The sequence below is a fragment of the Molothrus aeneus genome, unplaced genomic scaffold, assembly GCF_037042795.1.
Source record: "Molothrus aeneus isolate 106 unplaced genomic scaffold, BPBGC_Maene_1.0 scaffold_488, whole genome shotgun sequence".
In the NCBI taxonomy this organism is placed as follows: domain Eukaryota; kingdom Metazoa; phylum Chordata; class Aves; order Passeriformes; family Icteridae; genus Molothrus; species Molothrus aeneus.
The window spans coordinates 1-21528 of NW_027099163.1; the positions used below are offsets into that span (position 1 = coordinate 1).

The 21528-nt window shown below is 51.7% G+C and overlaps 1 protein-coding gene across 1 annotated transcript; it reads left to right on the plus strand.

Annotated features, from left to right (window-relative positions):
- Positions 1–1120: 1120 nt before the first annotated feature.
- LOC136571010 (zinc finger and SCAN domain-containing protein 31-like) lies at positions 1121–15311 on the plus strand (the record flags this gene model as incomplete). Its single annotated transcript, XM_066571420.1, has 3 exons — positions 1121–1738; positions 5884–6040; positions 14585–15311. Coding segments are annotated over 3 exons (1401 nt in total), but the record flags the coding sequence as incomplete, so codon positions are not given.
- Between the last annotated feature and the right edge of the window lie 6217 nt (positions 15312–21528).

The following is a 21528-nucleotide window of genomic DNA, read 5'->3' on the forward strand; positions in this document are numbered from 1 at the left end:
GGCTGGGCCCGGCTCGGGGGGGCCGCGGGAGGGACCCCAGGTTTGGATATGGGGGGGGGGGGCTGAGGACCCCCGGCTTTGGGGGGCGGGGGGCGGCACCCCCAGTCTGGGGGGGATGGGGGGAATGGGAGGGGCTGGGGGGGCCTGTGGGACCCCCAGGGTTGGGAGGGATTCAGGGTTGGGGGGGCTGTGGGACCCCCAGGATTGGGGGGGGATTCAGGGTGGGGAGGGAATTGGGGACCCCCAGAGTTGGGGGACCTGGGGGACCGGGAGGGGATTGGGGACCCCCAGGGTTGGGAGGGGTTTCAGGGTCGGGGGTCTCTGGGACTTTGGAGGGGGTTTCAGGGCGGGGAGGGAGTTGGGGACCCCCAGGGTTGGGGGTGCTGTGGGACCCCCAGGATTGGGGGGGGATTCAGGGCCGGGAGGGGATTGGGGACCCCCAGGCTTGGGGAGGGGAATTCAGGGCCGGGGCTCTCTGGGACTTGGGGGGGGCTTCAGGGCGGGGAGGGACTTCGGGGACCCCCAGGCTTGGGGGGGGCTGTGGGACCCCCAGAGTTGGGGAGGGGATTCAGGGTCGGGAGGGAGTTGGGGACCCCCGGAGTTGGGGGACCTGGGGGACCGGGAGGGGATTGGGGACCCCCAGGCTTGGGGAGGGGAATTCAGGGTCGGGAGGGAATTGGGGACCCCCAGGGTCGGGGGGGCTGTGGGACCCCAGGTTTGGGGAGGGGGATTCAGGGTCGGGAGGGAATTGGGGACCCCCAGGGTCGGGGGGGCTGTGGGACCCCCAGAGTTGGGGAGGGGGATTCAGGGCCGGGGCTCTCTGGGACTTGGGGGGGGCTTCAGTGCGAGGAGGGAGTTGGGGACCCCCAGGGTCGCAGTTTGGGGATGGGGGGGGGTTTGGGACCCCTGGGGGCGGTATCGGGACCCCAATCCCGGTACGGGGTGGGTGGGGTTCGCCCTTACAAAACTCCAGAGATTTCGGTGCAAGGCACAACCCGGGGGGGGGGGGTTGATTAATTCGGGGAGGGGTCCCCCAATACCAGAGCTGGGAACTGAGAGAGGTGGAGGGGGTGATGAGGGGGGCTCTCCCCTTCACCCCTTCCCCTCCCTCCCTCCCCAGCTCAGGATGGAGCCGCCCCTTCCCCTCCCTCTCCGCCGAGCCCCTCCGGGACCCCCGGCAGCTCCTCCGAGCGGCGGCGGCTCCGAGCAGCGGCGGCTCCGAGCGGCGGCGGCTCCGAGCGGCGCCGGCTCCGAGCAGCGGCGGCTCCGAGCAGCGGCTCCTCCGAGCGGCGCCGGCTCCGAGCAGCGGCGGCTCCGAGCGGCGGCTCCTCCGAGCGGCGCTGGCTCCGAGCAGCGGCTCCTCCGAGCGGCGGCGGCTCCTCCGAGCGGCGGCGGCTCCTCCGAGCGGCGGCTCCGAGCGGCGGCGGCTCCTCCGAGCGGCGCCGGCTCCGAGCGGCGGCGGCTCCGTTTCCGCCAGTTCCGCTACCAGGAGGCGCCGGAGCCCCGCGCCGCGTGGCGGAGGCTGCGGGAGCTGTCGCGGCGCTGGCTGCGGCCCGAGGAGCGCAGCAAGGAGCAGATCATGGAGCTGCTGGTGCTCGAGCAGTTCCTCAGCATCCTGCCCGAGGACATCCAGAGCTGGGTGTGGGTGCGGCACCCCGAGTCCTGCGCCCAGGCCGTGGCGCTGGCCGAGAGGTTCCAGCTGGCCCGAGAAGAGACCGAAGGGATTTGGGAGCAGCAGGTGGGACAGGGGGCGGGTTTTGGGGTGCTGGGCCCCAAATTGGGAAGAATTTGTCCTTGCCCCTTTACATTCTTCCCACTCTGTCCCAAGGGAAAAAAACCCAAAATTCAGAGTGGGAAGGGGCTTGTGGGTGCCTAAATCCCCTTGGCAGCTTTTGGGGTTCAGGGCATGAGGACAGCAGGTGGGACAGGGGGCGGGTTTTGGGGTGCTGGGCCCCAAATTGGGAATAATTGACCCCCTCTATGTTCCAGTCATGGGTGCCTAAATCCCCTTGGCAGCTTCTTGGGGCACCCGAAACCTTTTTTTGGGATCTCCAGCACCCAAATTCCCTCGGGAGCTTTTGGGGGTCCTGGGCCCCAAAATCCCCTCTGAGGGTCCTGGGCACCCCAAACCCTTTCGGAGCTTTTGGGGGTGCCCAAATCCCCTCGGGGGATCCCCAGCACCCAAAACCCTTTCAGGGCTTTTGGGGGTGCCCAAATTGGGATCCCCAAGCACCCAAATCCCTTTCAGGGCTTTAGGGGGGGTCCCCAAACCCTTTTGGGGTTTTTGGGGGTGCCCAAATCCCCTCGGGAGCTTTTTAGGGTTTCCAGGCCCCAAAATCTCCATTTTGGGGTTCCTAAATCCCCTCGGGGGATCCCCAGCACCCCAAACCCTTTTAGGCCTTTTGGGGGTGCCCAAATTTGGGATCCCCAGCACCCAAACCCTTTCAGAGCTTTAGGGGGGTCCCCCAACCCTTTTGGGGTTTTTGGGGGTGCCCAAATCCCCTCTGCAGCTTTTTAGGGTTTCCAGGCCCCAAAATCTCCTTTTTGGGGTTCCTAAATCTCCTCTGGGCATCCCCAGCACCCAAAACCCTTTCAGAGCTTTTGGGGTTCCCAAATCCCCTCTGGGGATTCCCAGCACCCAAACCCTTTCAGAGCTTTAGGGGGGTCCCCAAACCCTTTTGGGGTTTTTGGGGGTGCCCAAATCCCCTCTGTAGCTTTTTAGGGGTTCCCAGGCCCCAAAATCTCCTTTGGGGTGCCCAAATCCCCTCGGGGGATCCCCCAGCACCCCAAAACCTTTCAGAGATTTTTGGGGGTGCCCAAATTGGGGATCCCCAGCACCCCAAACCCTTTCAGAGCTTTAGGGGGGGTCCCCAAACCCTTTTGGGGTTTTTGGGGTGCCCAAATCCCCTCAGTGGATCCCCAGCACCCCAAACTCTTTTAGGGCTTTTGGGGTTCCTAAATCTCCTCTGGGCATCCCCAGCACCCGAAACCCTTTTAGGATTTTTGGAATGCCCAAATTGGGGATCCCCAATCACCCCAAACCCTTTCAGAGATTTTTGGCGGTGCCCAAATTGGGAATCCCCAGCACCCAAATCCCTTTTGGAGCTTTCGGGGTTCCTAAATCCCCTCTGGGGATCCCCAGCACCCCAAACTCTTTTAGGATTTTTGGGGTTCCCAAATTTGGGATCCCCCAGCACCCCAAACCCTTTTAGGACTTTTGGGGGTGCCCAAATTGGGGATCCCCAGCACCCCAAACCCTTTCAGAGCTTTTGGGGGGTTCCCCAACCCTTTTGGGGTTTTTGGGGTTCCCAAATTGGGGATCCCCAGCACCCCAAACCCTTTCAGACCTTTTGGGGGGGTCCCCCAACCCTTTTGGGGTTTTCGGGGTGCCCGGATCCCCTCAAATTGGGGATCCCCAGCACCCCAAACCCTTTTAGGCCTTTTGGGGGTGCCCAAATTTGGGATCCCCAGCACCCCAAACCATTTCAGACCTTTTGGGGGGTCCCCCAAGCCCTTTTGGGGTGCCCAAATCCCCTCTGGGGATCCCCAGCACCCCAAACCCTTTCAGAGCTTTAGGGGGGTTCCCCAAGCCCTTTTGGGGTTTTTGGGGTGCCCGGATCCCCTCAAATTGGGGATCCCCAGCACCCCAAACTCTTTTAGGGCTTTTGGGGTTCCTAAATCTCCTCTGGGGATCCCCAGCACCCCAAACCCTTTCAGAGATTTTGGGGGTGCCCAAATTGGGATCCCCAGCACCCAAACCCTTTCAGAGCTTTAGGGGGGTCCCCCAACCCTTTTGGGGTTTTTGGGGGTGCCCAAATCCCCTCTGCAGCTTTTTAGGGTTTCCAGGCCCCAAAATCTCCAATTTGGGGTTCCTAAATCTCCTCTGGGCATCCCCAGCACCCCAAACCCTTTCAGAGCTTTTGGGGGGTCCCCCAAGCCCTTTTGGGGTTTTTGGGGTGCCCAAATCCCCTCGGGGGATCCCCAGCACCCCAATCCCTTTCAGAGCTTTAGGGGGGTCCCCCCAAGCCCTTTTGGGGTTTTCGGGGTGCCCGGATCCCCTGGGCAGCTTTTTAGGGTTTCCAGGCCCCAAAATCTCCAATTTGGGGTTCCTAAATCTCCTCTGGGCATCCCCAGCACCCCAAACCCTTTCAGACCTTTTAGGGGGGTCCCCCAAGCCCTTTTGGGGTTTTCGGGGTGCCCGGATCCTCTCAGTGGATCCCCCAGCACCCCAAACCCTTTTAGGCCTTTTGGGGTGCCCAAATTTGGGATCCCCAGCACCCAAATCCCTTTTAGGGCTTTTGGGGTTCCTAAATCTCCTCTGGGCATCCCCAGCACCCCAAACCCTTTCAGAGCTTTAGGGGGGTCCCCCAACCCTTTTGGGGTTTTTGGGGTGCCCGGATCCCCTCAAATTGGGGATCCCCAGCACCCCAAACTCTTTTAGGGCTTTTGGGGTTCCTAAATCTCCTCTGGGCATCCCCCAGCACCCCAAACCCTTTCAGAGCTTTAGGGGGGTCCCCCAACCCTTTTGGGGTTTTTGGGGGTGCCCAAATCCCCTCGGGAGCTTTTTAGGGTTCCCAGGCCCCAAAATCTCCAATTTGGGGTTCCTAAATCTCCTCTGGGCATCCCCAGCACCCAAATCCCTTTTAGGGCTTTTGGGAGTGCCCAAATCCCTTCAGCAGATTTTTAGGGTTCCCAAAATCTCATTTTGGGGGTCCTGGACACCCAAATCCCCTCGGGAGCTTTTTAGGGGTTCCCAGGCCCCAAAATCTCCTTTTTGGGGTTCCTAAATCTCCTCTGGGGATCCCCCAGCACCCAAATCCCTTTAGGAGCTTTAGGGGGGTCCCCCAAACCCTTTTGGGGTTTTCGGGGTGCCCGGATCCTCTCAGTGGATCCCCCAGCACCCCAAACCCTTTTAGGCCTTTTGGGGTGCCCAAATTTGGGATCCCCCAGCACCCCAAACCCTTTCAGACCTTTTGGGGGGGTCCCCCAAGCCCTTTTGGGGTTTTTGGGGTTCCCAAATCCCCTCGGGGGATCCCCAGCACCCCAAACCCTTTTAGGCCTTTTGGGGTGCCCAAATTTGGGAACCCCAGCACCCCAAACCCTTTCAGAGATTTTTGGGGGTGCCCAAATTGGGGATCCCCAGCACCCCAAACCCTTTCAGACCTTTTAGGGGGGGTCCCCAAGCCCTTTTGGGGTTTTCGGGGTGCCCGGATCCCCTGGGCAGCTTTTTAGGGTTTCCAGGCCCCAAAATCTCCAATTTGGGGTTCCTAAATCTCCTCTGGGCATCCCCAAGCACCCCAAACCCTTTCAGAGATTTTGGGGGTGCCCAAATTTGGGATCCCCAGCACCCCAAATCCCTTTCAGAGCTTTAGGGGGGTCCCCAAACCCTTTTGGGGTTTTTGGGGGTGCCCAAATCCCCTCTGTAGCTTTTTAGGGTTTCCAGGCCCCAAAATCTCCTTTTTGGGGTTCCTAAATCTCCTCTGGGCATCCCCAGCACCCAAAACCCTTTTGGAGCTTTTGGGGTTCCTAAATCCCCTCTGGGCATCCCCAGCACCCCAAACCCTTTCAGAGCTTTTGGGGGGTCCCCCAAGCCCTTTTGGGGTTTTTGGGGTGCCCAAATCCCCTCGGGGGATCCCCAGCACCCCAATCCCTTTCAGAGCTTTAGGGGGGTCCCCCCAAGCCCTTTTGGGGTTTTCGGGGTGCCCGGATCCCCTCGGCAGCTTTTTAGGGTTCCCAGGCCCCAAAATCTCCAATTTGGGGTTCCTAAATCTCCTCTGGGCATCCCCAGCACCCCAAACCCTTTCAGAGCTTTTGGGGGGGTCCCCCAAGCCCTTTTGGGGTTTTGGGGTTCCCAAATCCCCTGGGCAGCTCCGCCTCCCCCAGGTGAGCGCGCGGGTGAAGCCGGAGGAGCCCGGGCACGGGGGGGACCCCGGAGCTTTGGGGGTGCCCCCGAACCCCCCAACGGAGCCACCCCGGCAGGAGGAGGAGGAGGAGGAGGAGGAAGAGGAGGAAGAGGAGGAGGAGGAGCCGCGGGACGGAGGTACCGGGGTGGGGGCAGGAGAACCCCAAAAACGCCCCAAAAAAAACCCCAAAAAACCCCCCAAAAAACCAACAAAAAAAACCAAAAAACCCCGAAAAACCCCCAAAAAAACCCTCCAAAAAAAACCCAAAAACCCCCAAAAACCCCAAAACGGCACAAAAATCCCCCCCAAAAACCAGAAACCCCCAAACCCCCCCCAAAAAAACCCAATGACCCCAAAAAACCCCCCAAAAAACTCCAAAACCCCCAAATCCCCCAAATAGCTCCAAAAAGCCCCAAAACCCCCAAAATCCCCAAAAAACCCCAAAACAGCCCAATGACCCCCAAAAAACCCCCCCAAAACCCAAAAACTCCCAAAAACCCCCAAAAAACTCCAAAACCCCCCCCCAAAAACCCCCAAAAAACCCCAAAAACCCCAAAATCCCCCAAAACCCCCCCAAAACCCCCAAAAAATCCCAAAAAAACCCAAAAACCCCAAAAATCCCAAAAAACCCCCCCAAAACCCCCCAAAAAAACCCAAAAAAACCCCAAAAACCCTCCAAATCCCCAAATCCCTAAAAAACCCCAAAACACCCCAAAAACCCCCAAAAACCTCAAAACACCCCAAAAACCCCCAAAAAACTCCAAAAAACCCAAAAAAACCCAAAAAAACCCCAAAAAACCCCAAAATCCCCCAAAACCCCCCAAAACCCCCCCAAAAAAACCCAAAAAAACCCAAAAACCCAAAAAAAACCCAAAAAAACCCCCCAAAACCCCCCCAAAAACCCCAAAAACGCCAAAAAACCCCCAAAAAACCCAAAAAACCCCAAAATCCCCAAAACCCCAGAAAATCCCAAAAACCCCCCAAAAAACCCAAAAAAAACCCGCAAAAAAAACCCCAAAAAACCCCAAAAAAACCCAAAAAAAACCCCAAAAACCTCCCAAAAAACCCCAAAAACGGGGCTGGGGGTGGAGCTGGGCGTGGTGGGAACAGAAATGAACCCAAGCGACCCCAAAAATCCCAAATCCTGGGGCAGGGGGACCCCAGTGGGGCCCAGATCCCAAATCCTGGGGGGAAAACCCAAAATCCTGGGGGGAAAACCCAAATTGTGGGGGGAAAACCCAAATCATGGGTGAAAAACCCAAATCCTGGGGTGAAAAACCCAAATCTTGGGGTGAAAAACCCAAATCTTGGGGTCAAAAACCCCCAAATCTTGGGGTCAAAATCCATCTCAATGGAGCCAAAACCCAAATCCCAAATCCTGGGTCCAAACCCCAAATTCTGGGGTGAAAAACCCAAATCCTGGGGTCAAAACCAACCTCAATGGACCAGAAACCCAAATCTTGGGGAAAAAAACCCAAATCTTGGCATGAAAAACCCAAATAATGGGGGAAAAACAACCTCAATGGACCAGAAACCCAAATCCCAAATCATGGGGTGAAAAACCCAAATTCTGGGTCAAAAACCCAAATCCTGGGGGGAAAATCCCAAATCTTGGGGTCAAAATCCATCTCAATGGAGCCAAAACCCAAAACCCAAAACCCAAATCCTGGGTCCAAAACCCAAATCTTGGGGTGAAAATCCAAATCTTGGGGGAAAACCCAAAATTCTGGGTCCAAAACCCAAATCCTGGGGTGAAAAACCCAAATCTTGGGGTCAAAAACCCCCAAATCTTGGGGTCAAAAACCCCCAAATCTTGGGGTGAAAAACCCAAATCTTGGGGTCAAAATCCATCTCAATGGAGCCAAAACCCAAATCCCAAATCCTGGGTCCAAAACCCCAAATCCTGGGGGGAAAACCCAAATCATGGGGGGAAAACCCAAATAATGGGGGAAAACCCCAAATCTTGGGGTCAAAATCCATCTCAATGGAGCCAAAACCCAAATCCCAAATGCTGGGGTCAAAACCCCAAATCCTGGGGTCAAAAACAACCTCAATGGACCAAAACCCCAAAACCCAAATCCTGGGGAAAAACCCCAAATCATGGGGTGAAAAACCCAAATTCTGGGTCAAAAACCCAAATCCTGAGATCAAAAACCCAAATCCTGGGGAAAAAACCCAAATTGTGGGGTCAAAATCCCTCTCAATGGAGCCAAAACCCAAATCCTGGGGTGAAAAACCCCAAATCTTGGGGTCAAAATCCACCTCAATGGAGCCAAAACCCAAATCCCAAAACCCAAATCCTGGGTCCAAAACCCAAATCTTGGGGGGAAAACCCAAATTGTGGGGGAAAAACCCAAATCTTGGGGGGAAAACCCAAATCCTGGGGGAAAACCCAAATCTTGGGGTCAAAATCCATCTCAATGGAGCCAAACCCCAAATCCCAAATCCTGGGTCCAAAACCCAAATTGTGGGGGGAAAACCCAAATAATGGGGGGAAAACCCAAATCCTGGGGGGAAAACCCAAATCCTGGGGGGAAAACCCAAATCTTGGGGGGAAAACCCAAATTTGGGGTCAAAAACCCCCAAATCTTGGGGTCAAAAACCCCCAAATCTTGGGGTCAAAAACCCAAATCTTGGGGGAAAACCCAAATTGTGGGGGGAAAACCCAAATCCTGGGGGGAAAAACAACCTCAATGGACAAAACCCCAAATCCTGGGTCCAAAACCCAAATCCTGGGGTCAAAAACCCAAATCTTGGGGTCAAAAACCCAAATCTTGGGGTCAAAAACCCAAATCTTGGGGTGAAAAACCCAAATCTTGGGGTCAAAATCCATCTCAATGGAGCCAAAACCCAAATCCCAAATCCTGGGGGAAAAACCCCAAATCCTGGGGGGAAAACCCCAAATCCTGGGGTCAAAAACAACCTCAATGGACCAAAACCCCAAAACCCAAATCCTGGGGTGAAAAACCCAAATCTTGGGGTGAAAAACGATCTCAATGGAGCCAAACCCCAAATCCCAAATCCAGGGGTGAAAAACCCAAATCCTGGGTCAAAACCCCAAATCTTGGGGTCAAAACCCCAAATCTTGGGGTCAAAATCCATCTCAATGGAGCCAAAAACCCAAAACCCAAATCATGGGGTGGAAAACCCAAATCTTGGGGTCAAAAACCCCCAAATTCTGGGGTGAAAACCCCAAAGTCTGGGTCCAAAACCCAAATCCTGGGGGGAAAACCCAAATCTTGGGGGGAAAACCCAAATAATGGGGGGAAAACCCAAATCTTGGGGGAAAAACCCCAAATCTTGGGGGAAAAACCCCAAATCTTGGGGTCAAAATCCATCTCAATGGAGCCAAAACCCAAATCCCAAATCCTGGGTCCAAAACCCAAATTCTGGGGGGAAAACCCAAATAATGGGGGGAAAACCCAAATCCTGGGGGGAAAACCCAAATCCTGGGGGGAAAAACCCAAATCTTGGGGGGAAAACCCAAATCCTGGGGGGAAAAACCCAAATCCTGGGGGGAAAACCCAAATCTTGGGGGGAAAACCCAAATAATGGGGGAAAACCCCAAATCTTGGGGTCAAAATCCATCTCAATGGAGCCAAAACCCAAATCCCAAATCCTGGGGTGAAAAACAACCTCAATGGACCAGAAACCCAAATCTTGGGGAAAAAAAACCCCAAATCTTGGGGAAAAAAAACCCCAAATCCTGGGGTCAAAATCCATCTCAATGGAGCCAAAAACCCAAAACCCAAATCCTGGGGTGGAAAACCCCAAATCTTGGGGTCAAAAACCCCCAAATTCTGGAGTGAAAACCCCAAATTCTGGGTCCAAAACCCAAATCCTGGGGGAAAACCCAAATCTTGGGGTCAAAATCCCTCTCAATGGAGCCAAAACCCAAATCCCGGGCCCAAAACCCAAATCCTGCGGTCAAAAACCCAAATCTTGGGGGAAAAACCCCAAATCCTGGGGGAAACCCCAAATAATGGGGAAAAACCCAAATCTTGGGGTTAAAATCCATCTCAATGGAGCCAAACCCCAAATCCCAAATCCTGGGGGGAAAACCCAAATTCTGGGGTGAAAAACCCAAATCCTGGGGGAAAACCCAAATAATGGGGGAAAACCCCAAATCTTGGGGTCAAAATCCACCTCAATGGAGCCAAAACCCAAATCCCAAAACCCAAATCCTGGGTCCAAAACCCAAATCTTGGGGGGAAAACCCAAATTGTGGGGGAAAAACCCAAATCCTGGGGGAAAACCCAAATGTTGGGGTCAAAATCCATCTCAATGGAGCCAAACCCCAAATCCCAAATCCTGGGTCCAAAACCCAAATTGTGGGGGGAAAACCCAAATAATGGGGGAAAAACCCAAATCCTGGGGGGAAAAACAACCTCAATGGAGAAAACCCCAAATCCTGGGTCAAACCCCAAAATTCTGGGTCAAAAACCCAAATCCTGGGGTGAAAAACCCAAATCTTGGGGTCAAAAACCCCCAAATCTTGGGGTGAAAAACCCCCAAATCTTGGGGTCAAAAACCCCCAAATCTTGGGGTGAAAAACCCAAATCCTGGGGTGAAAAACCCAAATCTTGGGGTCAAAAACCCCCAAATCTTGGGGTCAAAAACCCCCAAATCTTGGGGTCAAAAACCCCCAAATCTTGGGGTCAAAATCCATCTCAATGGAGCCAAAACCCAAATCCCAAATCCTGGGTCCAAACCCCAAATTCTGGGGTGAAAAACCCAAATCCTGGGGTCAAAACCAACCTCAATGGACCAGAAACCCAAATCTTGGGGAAAAAACCCAAATCTTGGGGAAAAAAACCCAAATCTTGGCATGAAAAACCCAAATAATGGGGGAAAAACAACCTCAATGGACCAGAAACCCAAATCCCAAATCCTGGGGAAAAACCCCAAATCATGGGGTGAAAAACCCAAATTCTGGGTCAAAAACCCAAATCCTGGGGGGAAAAACCCAAATTGTGGGGGAAAAACCCAAATCTTGGGGAAAAAACCCAAATTGTGGGGTCAAAATCCCTCTCAATGGAGCCAAAACCCAAATCCTGGGGTGAAAAACCCCAAATCTTGGGGTCAAAATCCACCTCAATGGAGCCAAAACCCAAATCCCAAAACCCAAATCCTGGGTCCAAAACCCAAATCTTGGGGGGAAAACCCAAATTGTGGGGGAAAAACCCAAATCTTGGGGGAAAACCCAAATCTTGGGGGGAAAACCCAAATCCTGGGGGAAAACCCAAATGTTGGGGTCAAAATCCATCTCAATGGAGCCAAACCCCAAATCCCAAATCCAGGGGTGAAAAACCCAAATTCTGGGGTGAAAAACCCAAATCCGGGGGGAAAACCCAAATCCTGGGGGGAAAAACCCAAATCCTGGGGGGAAAACCCAAATTGTGGGGGAAAACCCAAATTGTGGGGGAAAACCCAAATCCTGGGGGGAAAACCCAAATCTTGGGGTGAAAAACCCAAATCTTGGGGTCAAAATCCATCTCAATGGACCAAAAACCCAAAACCCAAATCATGGGGTGGAAAACCCAAATCTTGGCTCCAAACCCCAAATCCTGGGGTCAAAAACAACCTCAATGGACCAAAACCCCAAAACCCAAATCCTGGGGTGAAAAACCCAAATCTTGGGGTGAAAAACGATCTCAATGGAGCCAAACCCCAAATCCCAAATCCAGGGGTGAAAAACCCAAATCCTGGGGTGAAAACCCAAATCCTGGGTCAAAACCCCAAATCTTGGGGTCAAAACCCCAAATCTTGGGGTCAAAATCCATCTCAATGGAGCCAAAACCCAAAACCCAAATCTTGGGGTCAAAAACCCCCAAATTCTGGAGTGAAAACCCCAAATTCTGGGTCCAAAACCCAAATCTTGGGGTCAAAACCCCAAATGTTGGGGTCAAAATCCATCTCAATGGAGCCAAAACCCAAATCCCGGGCCCAAAACCCAAATCCTGCGGTCAAAAACCCAAATCTTGGGGGAAAAACCCCAAATCCTGGGGGAAACCCCAAATAATGGGGGAAAAACCCAAATCTTGAGGTTAAAATCCATCTCAATGGAGCCAAACCCCAAATCCCAAATCCTGGGGTCAAAAACCCAAATTGTGGGGGGAAAACCCAAATCTTGGGGGGAAAACCCAAATAATGGGGGGAAAACCCAAATCCTGGGGTCAAAAACCCAAATTGTGGGGGGAAAACCCAAATCCTGGGGGGAAAAACAACCTCAATGGACAAAACCCCAAATCCTGGGTCAAAACCCCAAATTCTGGGTCCAAAACCCAAATCCTGGGGTGAAAAACCCAAATCTTGGGGTCAAAATCCATCTCAATGGAGCCAAAACCCAAATCCCAAATCCTGGGGTCAAAACCCCAAATCTTGGCTCCAAACCCCAAATCCTGGGGTCAAAAACAACCTCAATGGACCAAAACCCCAAAACCCAAATTCTGGGGTGAAAACCCCAAATCTTGGCTCCAAACCCCAAATCCTCGGGTGAAAAACAACCTCAATGGAGAAAACCCCCAAATTCTGGGTCAAAACCCCAAATCCTGGGGTCAAAACCCCAAATCCTGGGGTCAAAACCCCAAATTCTGGGGTCAAAAACCCAAATTCTGGTCCAAAGTCATCCCCATGGGCTCCAAACCATCCCCATGGGCTCCAAACCATCTCCAGGAGCTCCAAACCATCTCCAGGAGCTCCAAACCATCTCCAGGAGCTCCAAACCATCTCCATGTGCCCCAAACCATCTCCAGGAGCTCCAAACCATCTCAGTGGGCTCCAAACCATCTCCATGGGCCCCAAACCATCTCCAGGAGCTCCAAACCATCCCCATGGGCTCCAAACCATCCCCATGGGCTCCAAACCATCTCCAGGAGCTCCAAACCATCTCCAGGAGCTCCAAACCATCTCAGTGGGCTCCAAACCATCTCCATGAGCTTCAAACCATCCCCATGGGCTCCAAACCATCTCCATGGGCTCCAAACCATCCCCATGGGCCCCAAACCATCTCCAGGAGCTCCAAACCATCTCCATGGGCCCCAAACCATCTCCAGGAGCTCCAAACCATCTCCAGGAGCTCCAAACCATCTCCATGGGTTCTAAACCATCTCCATGGGCTCCAAACCATCTCCATGTGCCCCAAACCATCTCCAGGAGCTCCAAACCATCTCAGTGGGCTCCAAACCATCTCAATTTGCTCCAAACCATCTCCATGGGCCCCAAACCATCTCCATGGGCCCCAAACCATCTCCATGGGCTCCAAACCATCTCCAGGAGCTCCAAACCATCTCCATGTGCCCCAAACCATCTCCAGGAGCTCCAAACCATCTCCATGTGCTCCAAACATCTCCATGGGCTCCAAACCATCTCAGTGGGCTCCAAACCATCTCCATGGGCCCCAAACCATCTCCAGGAGCTCCAAACCATCTCCATAGGCTCCAAACCATCTCCATGGGCTCCAAACCATCTCCATGAGCTCCAAACCATCTCCATGCGCTCCAAACCATCTCCATGGGCTCCAAATCATCCCAATGAGCTCCAAACCATCCCCATGTGCCCCAAACCATCTCCAGGAGCTCCAAACCATCTCCATGTGCTCCAAACATCTCCATGTGCCCCAAACCATCTCCATGGGCTCCAAACCATCTCCATGAGCTCCAAACCATCCCCATGGGCTCCAAACCATCTCCATGGGCTCCAAACCATCTCCATGGGCCCCAAACCATCCCAATGAGCTCCAAACCATCTCCAGGAGCCCCAAACCATCTCCATGGGCTCCAAACCATCTCCATGAGCTCCAAACCATCTCCAGGAGCCCCAAACCATCTCAATGAGCTCCAAACCATCTCCCGGAGCTCCAAACCATCTCCCGGAGCTCCAAACCATCTCCCGGAGCTCCAAACCATCTCCCGGAGCTCCAAACATCTCCATGTCCCCCAAACCATCTCAATTTGCTCCAAACCATCTCCATGGGCTCCAAACCATCTCCAGGAGCTCCAAACCATCTCAATTTGCTCCAAACCATCTCCATGGGCCCCAAACCATCTCCATGTGCCCCAAACCATCTCCATGGGCTCCAAACCATCTCCATGGGCTCCAAACCACCTCAATGTGCTCCAAACCATCTCAATTTGCTCCAAACCAACTCCTTCTTCTCCAAACACCTCAATGAGCTCCAAACCATCTCCATGTGCCCCAAACCATCTCCATGTGCTCCAAACCATCTCCAGGAGCTCCAAACCATCTCCAGGAGCTCCAAACCATCTCCATGAGCTCCAAACCATCTCCATGAGCTCCAAACCATCTCCATGGGCCCCAAACCATCCCCATGCCCCAAACCATCCCCATGGGCTCCAAACCATCTCAATTTGGTCCAAACCATCTCCATGGGCTCCAAACCAACTCCTTCTTCTCCAAACACCTCAATGACATCCAAACCATCTCCAGGAGCTCCAAACCATCCCCATGGGCCCCAAACCATCCCCATGGGCCCCAAACCATCTCCTTGGGTCTGACCCCCCCTGATTTTAGTTCCAACCCCCCCCTTCTCCCGATTGCCCCCCGTGGGTGGATCTGGGGGCTCACTGGTGGGACCTGGACCCTCAGAGCATGGAGGGCCTGGGGCTGGACATTCCCCCTCAGGAGGACATCCCCCCATGGATGTTCTCCTCCCCTCGCAGATCCCGCCGCGACCCCGGAGCCGCCCCTTCCCCAGCCCCAGGACCTCCAGAGGCACCGAGCCCCTCGAGACGCCCCCAAACCCCCGGTGACACCTCCAGCAGCTCGGCCGTACCCGTGCGGCCAGTGCGGCAAATCCTTCGCGCGCCTGACCCACCTGCGCAGCCACGAGCGGACGCACACGGGGGCGAAGCCGTACGGCTGCGGCCACTGCGGCAAGCGCTTCGGCCACCTGAGCACGCTGACCACGCACCGGCGGCTGCACACGGGCGAGCGGCCCTACGGCTGCGGCCTCTGCGGCAAGGCCTTCACCAACCCCTCGGACCTGCGCAAGCACCGGCGCTCGCACACCGGCGAGCGGCCGTACCCCTGCGCCACCTGCGGCAAGCGCTTCAGCCAGCAGTCCAACCTGAGCATGCACCGCCGCAGCCACACGCAGGACAGGCCCTACCCCTGCCCCGCCTGCGGCAAGAGCTTCAAGTACCTGGCGGACCTGACGGTGCACGAGCGCTCGCACACGGGCGAGAGGCCCTTCCCCTGCGGCGCCTGCGGCAAGAGCTTCAGCAACAAGTCCTCGCTGGCCCGGCACGCGCGGATCCACGCCCGGGCGGCCGCCAGGGACAAGTGAGGGAGGCCGGGCTGGCGGCGGTTTGGGGCTGTGGGTGGTGGTGGAGGCGGGAGCGGCGCCAGGAGCGTTGGGCAAACATGGATGAGGATGGATGGACCTGGGCCGGTGTTTGATGTCTGCCATGAGCCGGGGGCTCCATGATCCCATTCCCAGCAGGGATGGTGGGACCATGGCTGTTGACATCCCCCTTGACCTGGTGACTCCATGATCCCGTTCTGTGCTTCCTGAGATCCAGCAGGGATGGTGGGACCATGGCTGTTGACATCTCCATGAGCTGGTGGCTCCAAGATCCCATTCAGAGTTCCAGCACACGTGGTGGGATGTCCCCCTTGGCCTGGTGGCTCCATGATCCCGTTCTGTGCTTCCTGAGATCCAGCAGGGATGGTGGGACCATGACTGTTGACACCCCCATGACCTGGTGGCTCCATGATCCCATCCCTGATCCCAGAGGTCCAGGATGGGTCATGGGACATCCCCCATGACCTGGTGGCTCCATGATCCCGTTCCCTGCGCCCCAAGATCCAGATTGGATGGTGGGACCATGGCCATTGACACCCCCATGACCTGGTGGCTCCATGATCCCACCCCAGCTCCCAGAGATCCACCATGGGTGGTGGGATGTCCGCCATGACCTGGTGGCTCCATCACCCCATTCCCTGCTCCAGAAGGTCCAACACTGGTGCAGGGACATCCCCCATGACCTGGTGGCTCCATGAACCCGTTCTGTGCTCCCAGAGGTCCAAAAGTGGTGCCAGGACATCTCCATGACCTGGTGGCTCCATGATCCCATTCAGAGTTCCAGCACACATGGTGGGATGTTCTCCATGACCTGGTGGCTCCATGATCCCGTTCCCTGCTCCCCAGGATCCTTCATGGGTGGTGGGACCAGGGTCATTGACATCTCCATGACCTGGTGGCTCCATGATCCCGTTCCCTGCTCCCCAGGATCCTTCATGGGTGGTGGGACCATGGCCATTGACACCCCCATGACCTGGTGGCTCCATGATCCCACCCCAGCTCCCAGAGGTCCACCATGGGTGGCATTGATGTCCCCCAGGAGCTGGTGGCCCCAGGACTGTCCTGAGGCGGCCCAAACATGGATGAGGACGGACGTGGGCCGGTGTTTGATGTCCCCCGTGACCTGGTGGCTCCATGATCCCATCCCTGATCCCAGAGGTCCAGGATGGGTCGTGGGACATCCCCCATGACCTGGTGGCTCCATGATCCCGTTCCCTGCGCCCCAAGATCCAACAGCAGTGGTGGGACCGTGTCTGATGGGCCCCCTGAGCCTGGTGGCTCCAGATCTTGGCTCTGTGCTCCTGGAGATGGGAGCAGGGTGGTGGCCCCTGTTGGTCAAACATGGATGAGGATGGGCGTGAGCCGGTGTTTGATGTCCCCTGTGACCTGGTGGCTCCATGATCCCATTCCCTGCTCTGGGAGATCCAGCAGGGATAGTGGGACCATGGCTGTTGACATCTCCATGACCTGGGGGCTCCATGATCCCATCCCTGATCCCAGAGGTCCAGGATGGGTCGTGGGACATCGCCCATGACCTGGTGGCTCCATGATGCCATTCAGAGTTCCAACACCAGTGGTGGGATGTTCCCCATGACCTGGTGGCTCCATGATCCCGTTCCCTGCTCCCCAAGATCCTTCATGGGTGGTGGGACCGTGACCATTGACACCCCCATGACCTGGTGGCTCCATGATCCCATTCAGAGTTCCAACACCAGTGGTGGGATGTCCACCATGACCTGGTGGCTCCATGATGCCATTCCCTGCTCCCTGAGATCCAGCAGGGATGGTGGGACCATGACTGTTGACATCTCCATGATCTGGTGGCTCCATGATCCCGTTCAGAGTTCCAGCACACGTGGTGGGATGTCCCCCTTGGCCTGGTGGCTCCATGATCCCGTTCCCTGCTCCCTGAGATCCAGCAGGGATGGTGGGACCATGACTGTTGACATCTCCATGACCTGGTGGCTCCATGATCCCGTTCCCTGCTCCCCAGGATCCTTCATGGGTGGTGGGACCATGGCCATTGACACCCCCATGACCTGGTGGCTCCATGATCCCACCCCAGCTCCCAGATGTCCACCATGGGTGGCATTGATGTCCCCCAGGAGCTGGTGGCCCCAGGACTGTCCTGAGGTGGCCCAAACATGGATGAGGATGGACGTGAGCTGGTGTTTGATGTCCCCCATGACCTGGTGGCTCCATGATCCCGTTTCCCCACGGAATTTCCCCAAAAAAATCTCCCAAAAATCCCTAAAAAATTTCCCCAAATCCCCCCAAAACTGACCAAAAAATCCCAAATAAATCCCCCCAAAAATCCTCAAATAATTTTAAAAATCTTCTCCCCCTCCAAAAAAAAAAAATCACCAAATCCCTTTTTCCCCACCCAGGAATTTCAAGGATCTCCCCAAATTCCTGCTTCCCCCCAATTTGGGCTCTCCCCAAATCCCTCCCTGAACCCCCTCAGAATTCCAGGACCCCCCGAGATCCCCCCCAATCCCAGACCCCAAAAATTCCTGGAGATCCCCCCACCCCCCCAGCCTTGGAATTGGGGTTTTTTCCTTGAATTTTCCTTGAATTTTGGGGTTTTTTTCCCCAAAATCCCCAGGGACATCCAACCCCAAGGTCCCTTTCCATCCCTTTTTGGGGAGTTTTTGTTTTCCCCCCGTTTTTTCCTTCTCTTCCAAAATCCCTTTTTTTTGGCAGAAAATGGGGAATTCAGGTTGAAAACGCCGCCTTTTCCTGCATTTGGAACAGGGGATGAAGGTTCTGCCAGGAAAACCGAAATTAGGGGAGGAAAAGCAAAAAAAAAGGGAGGAAAAGCAAAAATATGGGAGAAAACCCAAAATATGGGAGAAAACCCAAAAAACATGGGAGGAGAATCCAAAAATAGGGGAGGAGAGCAAAGAATTCATGAGAAAAAAAAAACCCAAAAATATGGTAGGAAAATCAAAAATAGGGGAGGAAAAGCAAAAATACGGGAGGAAAACACAAAAATATGGGAGAAAAAAAGAAAATATGGGAGAAGAACCAAAAATGCAGGAGGAAAACAGAAAATATGGGAGAAAAACCAAAAATTTGGGAGGAAAACAACAAAATATGGGAAAAAAAATCAAAAATAGGGGAGGAAAATCATAAATATGGAGGGAAACCCAAAACTTTGGGAGGAAAATCCAAAATAGGGGAGAAAAATTAAAAAATGAAGGAAGAAAATCAAAAATATGGGAGAAAAACCAAGAATATGAGAGAAAAAACCAAAAATAGGAGAGAAAAACCAGAAATATGGGAGAAAACTCAAAAATATGGGAAAAAACCCCAAAATCTGGGAGGAAAACCAAAAATAGGGGACAAAAATCAAAAATAGGGGAGAAAAATAAAAAATGAAGGAAGAAAACCAAAAATATGGGAGAAATATCAAAAATAGGGGAGAAAAAGCAAAAATATGGGGGAAAAACCAAAAAATATGGGAGGAAAATAAAAAATAATTGGGAAAAACCCCAAAATATGGGAAAAAACCAAAAATATGGGAGGAAAACCAAAAGTAGGGGAGAAAAACCAAAGATAGAGGAGAAAACCCAAAAATAATTGGGGAAAAAACCAAAAATATGGGAAAAAAAATCAAAAAATGGGAGGGAAAACCCAAAAATTTGGGAGGAAAACCAAAAATATTGGAGAAAAATAAAAAATAGGGGAGAAAAATAAAAAATGAAGGAAGAAAATCAAAAATAGGGGAGGAAAAGCAAAAATACAGGAGGAAAACACAAAAATATGGGAGAAAAAATGAAAATATGGGAGAAAACCCAAAAATAATTGGGAAAAAACCCAAAATATGGGAGAAAAACCAAAAATAGGGGAGAAAAATTAAAAATAGAGGAGGAAACCAAAAAATAATTGGGGAAATAACCAAAAATATGGGAGGAAAACCAAAATAGGGGAGGAAAACCATAAATAGGGGAGAAAAATTAAAAATGAAGGAAGAAAACAAAAAATATGGGAGAAAAATCAAAAATTTGGGAAAAAAACCAAAAAATACAGGAGAAAAAAACATAAATAATTGGGAAAAAAACCCAAAAATGTGGGAAAAAACCCAAAATAGGGGAGGAAAACCGAAAATAGGGGAGGAAAACCAAAAATATGGGAGGAAAATCAAAAATACAGGAGAAAAACCCAAAAATAATTGGGAAAAAACCAAAAATATGGGAAAAAAATCAAAAAATCAAGAATATGGGAGGAAATCCGAAAAAATTTGGGAGGAAAACCAAAAGTAGGGGAGGAAAATCAAAAATAGGGGAGAAAAATAAAAAATGATGGAAGAAAATTAAAAATATGGGAGAAAAATCAAAAATTTGGGAGGAAAACCAAAAAATTTGGGAGGAAAAGCAGAAATACAGGAGAAAACCCAAAAATAATTGGGAAAAAAACCAAAATATGGGAAAAAAACCCAAAAATATGGGAAAAAACCCAAAATAGGGGAGAAAAATTAAAAATTGGGGAGGAAACCCAAAAATAGGGGAGGAAAACCAAAAAAATTTGAGAGAAAACCCAAAAATTTGGGAGGAAAACAAAAAATAGGGGAGGAAAACCAAAGATAGAGGAGAAAACCCAAAAATAATTGGGGAAAAACCCAAAAATATGGGAGAAAATCATAAATATGGAGGAAAACCCAAAACTTTTGGGAGGAAAATCCAAAATAGGGGAGAAAAATTAAAAAATGAAGGAAGAAAATCAAAAATATGGGAGAAAAACCAAGAATATGAGAGAAAAAACCAAAAATAGGAGAGAAAAACCAGAAATATGGGAGAAAACTCAAAAATATGGGAAAAAACCCCAAAAATATGGGAGGAAAACCCAAAAATTTGGGAGAAAAACCAAAAATATGGAAGGAAAATAAAAAACAGGGGAGAAAAATAAAAAATGATGGAAGAAAATCAAAAATATGGGAGAAAAATAAAAAAATTTGGGAGGAAAACCCAAAAATTTGGGAGGAAAAGCAGAAATACAGGAGAAAACCCAAAAATAATTGGGAAAAAAAGCAAAATATGGGAAAAAAATCAAAAATTTTGGAGGAAAACCCAAAAATTTGGGAGGAAAGACAAAAATAGGGGAGGAAAATCAAAAATATGGGAGAAAACCCAAAAATAATTGGAAAAAAACCCAAAAAATTTGGGAAAAAACCCCAAAAAATTTGGGAAAAAAACCCCAAAAATTTGGGGAAAAACCCCAAAAATTTGGGGAAAAACCCCAAAAATTTGGGAAAAAAACCCCAAAAATTTGGGAAAAAACCCCCAAAAATTTGGGGGAAAACCCCAAAAATTTGGGGAAAAAACCCCAAAAATTTGGGGAAAAACCCCAAAAATTTGGGAAAAAAACCCCAAAAATTTGGGAAAAAAACCCCAAAATTTGGGAAAAAACCCCCAAAAAATTGGAAAAAAAACCCAAAAATTTGGGAAAAAACCCCAAAAATTTGGGAAAAAAAACCCCAAAAATTTGGGAAAAAAACCCCAAAAATTTGGGAAAAAAACCCCAAAAATAATTGAGAAAAAACCCCAAAATTTGGGGAAAAACCCCAAAAATTGGGAGGAAAAGCTGAAATTCAGGAGAAAAACCCAAACCCCGCAATTTTCCTGCATTCCTGTGGTTCCTGGAGGAGATTTTGGGGTGAAAAAATGAAAATTTATGGGGAAAAGGCCCCATTTTTTTGGGGTTTCTGACAGGTTTTTGTCATAAAAATGGGAAAAAAACCCCAAAAAAATGCAGGAATTTTCTGGGATTTTGAGGAAATTCCACAATTCCCAGCCTTGATCCAGACAGGGAGGGAGATTTTGGGGCAGAAAAGTGAAAAAAAGCAGGAAAAAAATCCCAAAATCCGAAAAAAAATCCCAAAATCCGAACAAAAAAATCCCAAAACTCAAAGGAAAACCCCAAATCCCAAAGGATTTCCGTTAAAAAAAACCTCAAAATTTGGGTTTTCCTCAGTTTCCTGCTCTTGTTGTTGGATTTTTGGGGTGAAAAAAGGAAATTTCAACAGAAATCCCAATTTCCTGCATTTTGGGGTGAATTTTATGCCATAAAAACCCAAAAATCCCAAAAATCCCACACCAAACCTGAGCGATCCCATGGATTTATGGGGTTTTTTTGGGGGTGAAAATCAGAATTCCAGGGGTTCAAACCCAATTTCCTGCTGGATTTTTGGGGTGAAAAAAGGAAATTTTACCAGAAACCCCAATTCCTGGATTTTGGGGTGAATTTTATACCCCAAAAACCCCAAAAATCCCAAAAATCCCACATCAAAACTGAGCGATC